The sequence below is a fragment of the Solanum verrucosum genome, unplaced genomic scaffold, assembly GCF_900185275.1.
Source record: "Solanum verrucosum unplaced genomic scaffold, falcon-dt-bn FXZP01000252.1, whole genome shotgun sequence".
In the NCBI taxonomy this organism is placed as follows: domain Eukaryota; kingdom Viridiplantae; phylum Streptophyta; class Magnoliopsida; order Solanales; family Solanaceae; genus Solanum; species Solanum verrucosum.
In genome coordinates, this window is record NW_026019988.1 from 4,307,920 (window position 1) to 4,319,653 (window position 11,734).

Sequence of the window (11,734 nt, forward strand, 5' to 3'; positions counted from 1 at the left end):
GCGACAAGTGTTGCCACTAAAAGATATTAATAGTGGTGACTCTTATGGGTATTCGCGGCGACTAGATTTGCCACTAAACATATTACTAGTGGCGACTATTATAGGTATTCGCAGCGACTAGTATTGCCACTAAAACATACTATTAGTGGCGGCTATTATAGGTATTGGCGGCAACTAGTGTTGCCACTAAAACATACTATTAGTGGCAACTATTATTGGTATTAGCAGCGACAAGTGTTGCAACTAAAAACAAACTATTAGTGGCGACTATTATAGATATTAGCAGCGACTTGTCTGACCACTAAAACATTCTATTAGTGGTTTTATAAGTATTAGCAGCGACTAAGGTTGCCACTAAAATGGAAGGACATACTTACCTCATTCCATTTCAACTCAACTCAACTTAATAACACTCAACTCAATTCAATTTTAAAGCAACAATAAAAATACAGTATAAAGAAAGCTTTTAAAACAATAGATAATAACTCAAAGTGTATAAAAATACAACAATAAACTCTTTACTGTTATTGAGAGATTCTCTAATTGATAACCATCACTATGAGCTACGTGATGATACAATCTTGCCACATTGCCAGATTTGTCCTATACCTTACCGGAGTAAAGGACATTCTCAATTAAATGGATCCACTAAGCTATGCTTAAAAACAATAAGGAATTATCTAAAAAATCTAATTTTTTACCCATGTTGGCATACTACTCCCAATAATATATAACTCATGCTCATATGTTTAAAAACATTCATGAGGATTTGAGATTATTTCTCAAAAGATTCTTCTAAAAGAGATAATGCTCAAAAACTCCTCATGAACTCATTTGGAAATCAACGTTTCCTCTCATTTTAAATTTAATCTGTTTGACCAATTTTTTAAAATTAGCTTATTTAAAAAAATATTTTTATGTAAAAGTTTTTTTTGAACAAGCACTTTCAGTGAGCAGCTATTTGTTTTGGCCAATTAATATTTTTGAGCAACAATATTGGATGTTTCATCAAATTTCTAAAAGGTGTTTTTGGATATATTTTCTCAAAAAATATTTCTCATACACTTTATTTTGGTAAATAAATTATTTTATTTATCAGAGCTAATGATATCTCATATTTCTATTTTGCGGAGATAATTAATTTTTATTTTAAAAAAAAATTCACAAGGCATAAGTTAGATATGCCAAAAGAAATTAAGTCAAGACATATGCCTCAAAACGTAAGTGCAGTGGTACAAGTTATGTCTAAAGATTTATTCAAAACATAAGTTTAGTGATCCAAGTTATGATCTGAGATATTTATGTTCGGTGGCACAAATTTTGCCACAAAAAAAGCATAAGTTTGATGAAAAAAGTTGTGTCCAAGACATAAGTTTAGTGAAACAAGTTATACCACAGAGCATAAGTTCAGTGACAAAAAATATACTCAAGATAAAAATTTTCTAAAATTGATTGTGCCCAATGAATTTAGGTTATAGTAAAGGGTATTTTAGCCCACATAAATAAGTAGTAAAGATAAAAATTAAAGGACAAAATTTAAAACCACCAAAAACAAAGTTAGAACAAAAATTTGTTTTTAAGTTAGGAATATTTGTATTTCTTTTTCTAAATGAAGTTTTCCCAAACTAATAGTGACATGGTCTAATATATATATATATATATATATATATATATGAAACCACATAATATATATAATACTGTATTCTTTTGAGAAAATCACACCGAATACATTCCTTTTTTTTAATCTTTTCTTAACATTTTTGGATTTTTTTAATTCATTCTTCACTCAGTTCTTAGTAGTCTTGCCAATGTCAATTATCTCTATCCATATTTTGAACTTAATGGTTAATCCATATGTCTGAAATTATATAAAATTAATTCTCAAACATGTACAACCTTTTAATTACTTGAGTTTTTGTTATGATAATTGACAAAAATAGATTATATTTATTATTGTTGTTTTATTGCTTACTATAGGGTTTAGTATGGTGGAGTTAAGCAAGTTAAAAGTAAGCTAAATATTACAAGAAAGGGAAAGAGCTATATTTAGACTATATTCCAGAATTCTTGTTTGGTCATGAAATAATTTGAAGTTGTATTTGAAATTTCGAAAAACACGAGATGTTTTCTCTTTTTACTATTATTTTATTTTCAAATATTAGTCCATTTTTTTTATTTTTTACAAAAACCATCCCATTCAATGGCCAAATACAATTGTGCCCCACCTTCAATTTAAAATTCCTAATAAAGTGAAACACAATGATTATGTGAGTTCAATTAATGTGAAATTAACAAAAAAAGAAATATTTTTCTCCAAACTGAAATTCCATTTTGGGCTACGACAATAAAAGAATTTAATTATAACATGTTTGAAATTTTCATTTTAGACGGCTATGCTCATCATAATATTTTTCTACAAACGAAAAAATCCATCAATCTTTGTCTTAAAGGAGATATTCTAAGAACAGTAAATCTTTGTCTTTATTTAATTGAGATGTTGCAAAATGAGCTTGTCACGAATCACTTTTATTTGATTGAGGTTATTTTATAAAAATAAGTTCATAAATTATGATAATTTTCTTCGCTCCATCATTAAGTAGCATGTTTGTTTCGCGTTTATTTGGTCGGTGCATTAAGTACCTAGTGGTTGCAACATATATCGATATCGAAAGCAATGGATACTAGGGGAGTGAAGAAGTTCCCCGGGCCGGGTTCAGTGTTGGATATCTTTTCTTCATACATTCTTCGCTTATAATAAAACATATTTTGAATCATATCAAATCTATATGATGCTAGATTTAGTTTTATTCCAAATGAAACTAGATATAAGGTGTGTTCAGTATCAAGGAGTATATATATATTTATTGAAAAATGAGTATTGCATGGGAGTAGCATGCAAATATATAGTAGTACATAAATGAAAAGACCGAAGTTGTAAACTACTAAATCAACCTTATCTCCATATTTCTTGAACTCGCCCTGTAATGTCACTATACGTTCATAGTGAAACCCAGCCTTCTCCAAAACCCTATGAGAAGCCTTGTTCTTCGAAATAGCACACGCGATAATCTTTACTATTTGAGGGAAGTCATTGAATATTCAAGGGATTGCCATTTTGAGTGCCTTTGTAGCAATTCCTTGCCCCCAATACTCAACTGCAATCGCGTAACCTATCTCTACAGCTTCAATATCATCCGACATGGCCGGATGAATTACCCATAGGAACCCAATGGATCGATCATCGATGCATATTGATACATGCCAAGGTTGAGGTATACACGCATCCTTGATGAAACTCAAGACTTCTTCTTTTGTGGTCAAAGTATCCCATCGGATGGTACTAGTAACACGTTTATCACCTGCCCATAACAATATATCATCAACGTCTGTTAATCTAAATGGACGCAAACTAATTCTTGACGACTCCATTGTATTGAGATCACAAAAGTTTTTGAAGCAAAAGGGCTATTTGAAGTGGAATTAATAATTAAAGAAAGGATGTGTTGTTTTGGGCTACTAATTGAGGTGTGTAATAATTTATAGATGAAATATAGGCAAAATAAACGTGGAAGAAAGAGAGAGGAGAAATTTTACATAGTAAAGTTGCCAAATTTGTCCAATTTCAATAGTTCATCGCCATGTGCCAAGTTGAAATTCTGCCAATTTCAAGTGGATGTTAATTGGACGCCTCATTTTTATCATTTTATGTGATATTTCTTTATGGATTATATTTGAGTACGTATCTTAAAATCGCTAAAAGTCATTTAACTTTATTTTATATTAATAATAAAATTATTCAATTTAGAAGTTTTCTTTTACAAAATCATTCAATCAAATTTATAATTAGAAAAAAGCTCACTTTACCTCTTTTACATTTTGAATTTGAAAAATAAATATTATGATACCTCATAACTAAGCAAGTTAGCAAAAATCTACCAAATTGCTGAGGACTAAAGATCAAAAGTATCATGATGAAGTGGAATAATTAGACATTGACACATTTCTTTTGATGAATAAATGGAAATTTGACCTTATCAATTTAACTTTTAGCAATGTTCTTTCTTTTTAAATCGTGCTTTCACACACAAAAAAAAAAAATCCATCTAAATCAATTATTCAATCATTTCCGACTTTATGAACTACCTTAATTTTAGGCAAACGACTAAATTATTTAATGATACGTAGTCAAATATAGGGAAAAAATATTTTTAATCAATGATGAAGTTAAACGTGGAAATGAAAATTTCCAAGTTAAAATAATTTCTAAATAAAAAAAGATAGACATTCTTTTTTAAAAACGGAAAAATGTAACAAACCAAGGTTTGTATTGATCATAAAATAACTTGCAAGCTGATCAAAGAACAAAAGGAAGATTCCAGACTGCTATTACAAAATAGCTCATTAAAAGAAAATAACATAACTCATAGCATAGCCTTAATAAGGTAATTCTCCACTATATATAGAAGTCTTTAGTGCACATGCTCATTCCTTTAACTAGAGCCCCAATTATAATTTGATAATATATCAATTGAGTCTTCTATCATGGCTAGATTCGTAACAAAAAGATAGACATTCTTTTTACAAACTGAAAAGAAAAATGTCCACTCAATCAAGAGAAGAAGCTAAGAAACTAAGAGTTCTCAAAGCAAATTAATTGCATTTATACTTGTTCCTATATATATTTCTTTAACTTAGCTTCAACTAGTATTTATGTCCTCTAACTTTGAGCGTGTATAAATAAACACTTAAATTTATATAAAATTGAACAAATAGTCACATTCGTCTTATGTGGCATCATACATCACAATTTTGTGTCCTATGTAGCGTCTTACATGTATTATGTCATGTAGGACATATGTGTCTACTTGTTTAGTTTTAGTACAAGTTTAAAGGCTCTTTTGGCTTAGCTTAAAAAATAACTTTTAAAAAAGTCAAACTTCATTAACTTCTAAGTTTAAAAAAAAGGCGTCCTACATGTATTATGACACGCAAGACATGTGTGTCTACTTGTTCAGTTTTACAAGTTTAAAGGCTCGTTTGGCTTAACTTAAAAAGTAACTTTCAAAAAGTAGTTTTAAAAAGTCAAACTTGATTAACTTTTAAGTTAAAAAATGAAAAGTAGGGGTCCCTTTTTTTAAGTCGTTTTTAAGTTAAAGACTTCATTAACCTTTAACTTTTTAAAGTCGTTTTTAATATCCAAACACTCATGAGAGCTGAAAACAATTTTAAATTCAGTTTAAGTTAAACTAAACACCCTTTAAATGTCTACTTGTGCACATCCAAAGTTGGAGGGTGTAGATATTAGCTAGAACTAAGTTGAAAGACATATTACGTATTATGCTCCTGTTGATAATTGGGCTTTTCAATCTTTACAATTTATTAATGGGTAAATTTTAGGAATCACATAGTTTTAATATGAAATTACAATCTATCCCTCTTTAGTTTGTAATTACATTAATCCCTTAAAAAGTAACACAAACCGGATACATAATATGTAGCTCGGATACATTAAAGAGTATCTCGGATACATTATAACATAAACCGGATACATAATATGTAGCTCGAATACATCATAAAATTAACCGGATACATAATATGTAGCTCGGATACATCAAATATTGGCTTGGATATATTAATATGTAACTCGGATACATTAAAGAAATAAGGCGAATTTTAGAGGTTTTTAAAAATAGAAGAAGATATTGGAAAAAAGGGAAACATAAGACGTGTATTTCAACAATTTTTCCATTTTTATTTCGTTGGAGCAAGTCAGGAAATTTGAGAAATGATCAATGCATTATTTCTAAATAACCATAAAATGATTTTTAAATAAATCGCCAACACGTAGAACTTAACTTCTTTTCATAATCATTATATAGTTTTATTCTAACACATATGGTTCATTCTGATCATCTTTTTCTTGAAAACCATTCAAAATATTTGAACTTAGGAATATGTAAATTTTTGTGGGCTGAAATAATAAAAATAGTTATGCAAGTCGGGTTGAAATTTGGGCAAATTACAGAAATCACATACTTTTAAGGTAAAATTACAATTTATCCCTTAAATGTTATAATTACAGAAATCCCTCAAACGGATACAATAATATAAGCGCTGATACATTAATTTGATGCCCGAGATACATTAATCGTTAAGTAAGATACATTACATTTTATACATGATACACTAATCTGATGTACATTTTATACATGATACACTAATTTGATGCACGAGATACACTTATCTGATGCGCGAGATATATTAATCTGATGCGCGAGATACTAATCTGATGCGCAAAAATGAGGAATTTTGGAAATTTGTAAAATTTATAGGGAATGTATTAGGCATCCCTCGAGTCTCGTGATTTTAGCACAATCACTTTTATTAACTTATATTTGACTTATATTATTATTATTGTTTGGATAAATTGTGTTGTAGGCCATAGTTTGCTCATATTTTTTATTGTTGAATTTTACTAGTCTTAAACTGCATAACTGCATTCTCGATTTTGACATACAATAGCTTAGAAGCATAACTGATTTCTTCTCTCGAGTGCATCACCTAATATTTTTTCTGTCTATGTATACATTTAATTAAAGCTAACTATTAAAAATAATTTGACCAAGGTGTCACCACATCCTTGAATTTCTGTTAGTGTCTCAAAAAAAAGATGTGTAACCACATTCTTAATTGAAATAATTTTTTTAAACATGTCAATAATTATTTGCCTATTAAAATTCGTTTGTCAATTTTTTAGTGTGAATCAAGTGGTGTTGAACTAAAATCGTTCAATCAAAATTTATCGATCTTTTGTTATTTCAAAATAATATTATCAATATCTCGTTATTTAAAATAATAATGATAATAATATTTCATTATAAACATGTATACGGTAGTTAGTAAATCGATTAAAATTGTCTTATTATTATTATTATTTTTGTTAGCCCCCAAAAAATCAAGACAACACACATATTATAGCATAAAAATAACTTAATATTTTTCTAAACACAATTAAACAAAGAATTTATTCAAGTTAGTAAGACACGAACATAAAAATGAGTGAGTCTCTACGTGAATTTGTCCTCTTGCTCTATAATTCTATATGAGTTGTGTTGCAGAGTAGGTATGTGTTTGTGTGGTGGATATAGGGGTGGGGTAGTGGGTTGTGAGAGGTGTCGTGTGAGGTGTGGGGTGTGTGATGAGGACGTGAGGGAGTGGGAGTGTGGGGGTAGGTTAGTGGATTTGTTTATTATTATTTTTTAATAATTAATACATACCATATAGTATAATATAATAATAGAATATTATTTAATTATTTTTTAAACTAACAAAATTAAATAGCTAATAATAAATTATAATTAAAATATATTAAAATAAAACATATCTTTTTTTTGTTATTTTAAAATAAACTTACTAAAATAAGACAAAATCAAAATATTTAACTTAAACATAAAAGAAATATTTAAGGAATAAAAAATAGTGTAAAATCTTATGTTTAGTCAAAAATTATGTGTCTACATTAATCTTTCATTTTAATTTGTTTGTCATATTTAAACTTGACACAAATTTTAATAAAGTTAAAAAAAATGAATCATGTGACCTTAAATTAAAGACATAATACATAAATGTACCCTTTAATTTTGGCATCAACTAACAACTATGCCCTTTAACTTTGGGTGTGGTAGACACTTGAACTTGTATAAAATTGGACAAAAGACACATTCGTCCTACATGCATTCTACATGACAATTTTGTGTCCTATGTGACGTCCTAATACGTGTATTATGTCACGTATACGTGTGTGTCTACTTGTTCAATTTTATACATAGTTAATTATCTACTTGTGCATATCCAAAGTTGGAGGGCATAAACGATGTCAGCTAAAGCCAAGTTAAATGACATAATTATGTATTACGCCTAAATTAAAAGTGTATAGAATATATCAAAAGTCATAATACATAAATGTGCCCTTTCACTTGGCCTCATTTTAAATTCACGTCTTTCAACTTTGGGTGTGCACAAGTAGACAACTTAACTTGTATAAAATTTAACAAGTAGACACATGAGTCCTACGTGGCATAATACATGTAGGACACCATGTAGGACAGAAATTTCCATGTAAGATGCCATGTGGACATGTGTATTTATATATTTAACTTTATACAAACTTAAGTGTCTACTCGTACAAATCCAAAATGAGTATTACATGGGAGTAGCATGCAAATAGTAGTACATAAATGAAAAGACTCTATATAATTGTGGATAGTAAGTTGTAAATTACTAAATCAATCTTATTTCCCTATTTCTTGAAGTTGCCGTGCAATATGATATGGCGATTTTCCAGTTATTCGGGTGTATTGTTTATAATTTTTCTTTGGTGATATGGCTTCTGAGTATTTTTTTCGAATCTTTTATAGAGTCATCCGTAAGGACTGAAGAACAATTCATATAGCATCACTATGATCCACGTTATTTTTTAGCATTTAAGGACCATTCAATAGGAATTAGATAATTTTCACTATTTTTTACGTATTAAAGTCTATGAACTTCTTAGTGATATGACAAAAAAATATGAAAAAGAAAAATTTGCATAATAACTGTAAATTTCATTATATGTGCATGTGAATTTCATTGTTAAGAGCGAAAATATGAGCGAATTCTTCTTATGTATATCCTATTGAGATTAACTTCTCTTCATTTACGGTGGACAAAAAAAATTATATCTTCAATTTATTTTTAAAAATACTTCTTTCTCTTAATATATTCACATATTATTACTATTTGAATAAAATAATTTAAAAAGGGTATTATATGATAAGTTGAACTCTAAATTAATTATACGAGTTTGTTTAGGATTCTTATTTGATTGCCAAAAAATGAAGAAGGATTCTTTCACCACTTTCTTGTCCTCATTATTCTCACCTCGTTGGTTCTCCATCAACACCATTAAAGCAATTTGAGACAATCATCAATGATGACTTTTTACTCTCTTTTTTTTCTTTTTAAAATCTAGACTAATTAATCTCATAAAAAAAATTATTCATAACTAATTAAGTCTTCTTCGCAACATGAAACTGTTTTTGGATAAGTGCTTCTGTTACTTCATACTGTATTTTCTTTTCTTAGTTCATTCAATCAACAATACAAAAATTAATAATAAATTTTGATCCATATATCATTATATGTACTTCAATTTATTTAAATAATACTCATAGTATCAAAATTATTTGAAAGTTATTTCAAAAAAATAAATCTTAGATACGTAGAATGTGTTTTGAAAAAAAAAAGAAAAAAAAAGCTAAAATAGGTGTTAACTCCTTTTTTCCTCCACAAAAGAAATATTTTTATTTTTAATTTTTTTTAAAGGGTTTATCAAGATCAAAAGTGACAAAAATATGTTTCTGAATTGGATTCTTCAGATCCAATTATTGAAATGCACTTTGGGCTACGTAGAACAGTAAAAAATAGTAATAATTAATGATAGACATTTTCGAAATTTTCAATATAGGCGGCTATGCTAATACTAGTATTTTTCTACAAACTAGAAATCCATCGATCTTTGTCTTGTAAGGAAAAAGTAATATTGTCTTTATTTGTTGAAATGTTGCATAATACATAAATATGATTTCTAACATAGCTCATAGAATACATGTATCTACTTATACATAGTCAAGTTGTAAGGTATAGTTGTCCGTTAAAGTTAAGTTAAGGATAGTGTTTATGTATTATGCCATTTATAAATGAAGCTAGATATGGGATGTGTTCGATATGAAGAAAAATGTTTTTAAAAAAATATCTTCTAAAAAAATTAATAAACAAGCGAGGTTTTGAGTATTACATGGAAGTAACAAATAGTAGTACATATATAAATGATCTTTAACTTGGCGTTAGTTGACAACTATGACCTTTAATTTTGGATATATACAAGTAGACACTTAAACTTATATAAAATTGAACAGACACACTCGTTCTATATGACACCCTACAAGGCAATTTCGTGTCCTACGTGCACTACATAAAAGATTATCTTTAGCGGCAATTAATTAATAACAATAACTCAATTGTCGCTAAATATGTATTTTTAGTGGCAATTAACACTCTTTGTATATGTCCCCAAAGCCTTTAGCGACATTGGATCTAATTACACTTAACTAATGAATCTAAATGACTTTTGCACTCTTTATTAATGTGTATTTATTACCGCTAAAAGTTATTTTCGTTGTAGGTGATGGAGTCCTACGTATATTATACCACATAGCTCAAAAACACGCGTGTCTACTTATTGATAGTCAAAGTTGGAGGGCATAGTTGTCCGTTGAAATTAAGTTAAGGGTCATGTTTATATATTATGCCATTTATAAAGGGAAAAAAGACAAATATACCCATGAACTATCGTAAATGGTATGTAGATACCCTCCGTCATTCTTTTGGAACATTGGTGCCCTTGCCATCCAAAAACTAGAGCATATATGCCCTTCACTCTAACGGAAGACTAAATAGGGACACATGACGCAATCTTATCCGTCGATCCAATATTTAATAAATGTCGGTCGGTGGATAAGATTATGACACATGTATGTCTGTTAGTATAAATGGTATATATGCTTTAGATTTTGGATGGCAAGGGAACCAATGTCCCAAAAGTATGACAAAGGGTATATGCATACCATTTACGATAGTTAGGAGGTATATTTGTCCATTTTCCCATTTATAAATGAATCTAGATATGGGGTGTGTTTGATATGAAGAAAAATAGCAAACAGTAGTACATATATAAATGAAAAAACTAGTTATATATTTGTGGATAGTAAGTTGTATACTACTAAAACAACCTTATTTCCATATTCCTTGAAGTCGCCATACAAAGTTAGTGAACGTTCGTAGTGAAACCCAGCCTTCTCCAAAACCCTATGAGAAGCCTTATTCTCCAAAACAGCATACGCTATAATCTTTACTATTTGAGGGAAGTCATTAAACACTTGAGGGATTGCCATTTTGAGTGCCTTTGTAGCAATTCCTTTCCCCCAATACTCAACTGCAATCGCGTAACCTATATCTACAGCTTCATTTACCTTCTCATGAAGACAATCCGACATGGCCGGATGGATTACCCATAAGAATCCAATGGATCGATCGTCGATACATATTGATAAATACCAAGGTTGAGGTATACACACTTCCTTGATGAAACTCAAGGCTTCTTCTTTTGTGGTCAAAGTATCCCATCGGATGGTACGAGTTACGCGATCATCTCCAACCCATAACAATATATCATCAACGTCTGTTAATCGAAATGGACGCAAACTAATTCTTGATGACTCCATTGTATATATTGAGACAAAAGTATTTGAAGCAAAAGGGCTATTTGATGTGGAATTAAAGGAAGGATGTGTTGTTTTGGGCTATTGATTGAGTTGTGGAATTTATAGCCACAATGAAAGAGTGACTTGACTTCTTTTTCCTTGGAGCCAAATTTCTATGTGCCAATTTACTTGGACTGACTTCTTTTTCGTAGGAGCTAAAGTTGTGGAGGAGAATTATCCAAATCACTTCATCAGATTTTATTTTTTTCCCATTCGGTGTTCAGAGCCCACGTTGAAGCTCTGATTAAATTCGGATCGTGCACTGCAGGACCCATTCGGGGGGTGGCGCTCCCAACATGATTTTCTCCATACGCAGGGTTCGAACACGAGACCTATGGTTAAGAGTGAAGTACTCCCACCAGTGCATCACA

General features: G+C 29.8%; 2 protein-coding genes across 2 annotated transcripts; both read right to left on the minus strand.

Annotated features, from left to right (window-relative positions):
* Positions 1-3,099: 3,099 nt before the first annotated feature.
* LOC125818943 (uncharacterized) lies at positions 3,100-3,429 on the minus strand. The gene has a single exon (XM_049498453.1). The coding sequence runs from the start codon at positions 3,427-3,429 to the stop codon at positions 3,100-3,102; it is 330 nt and encodes a 109-aa protein (XP_049354410.1).
* Positions 3,430-10,790: 7,361 nt separating this feature from the next.
* On the minus strand, positions 10,791-11,324 carry LOC125818944 (uncharacterized). The gene has a single exon (XM_049498454.1). It carries the CDS (start codon positions 11,322-11,324, stop codon positions 10,791-10,793), a length of 534 nt encoding a protein of 177 aa, XP_049354411.1.
* Between the last annotated feature and the right edge of the window lie 410 nt (positions 11,325-11,734).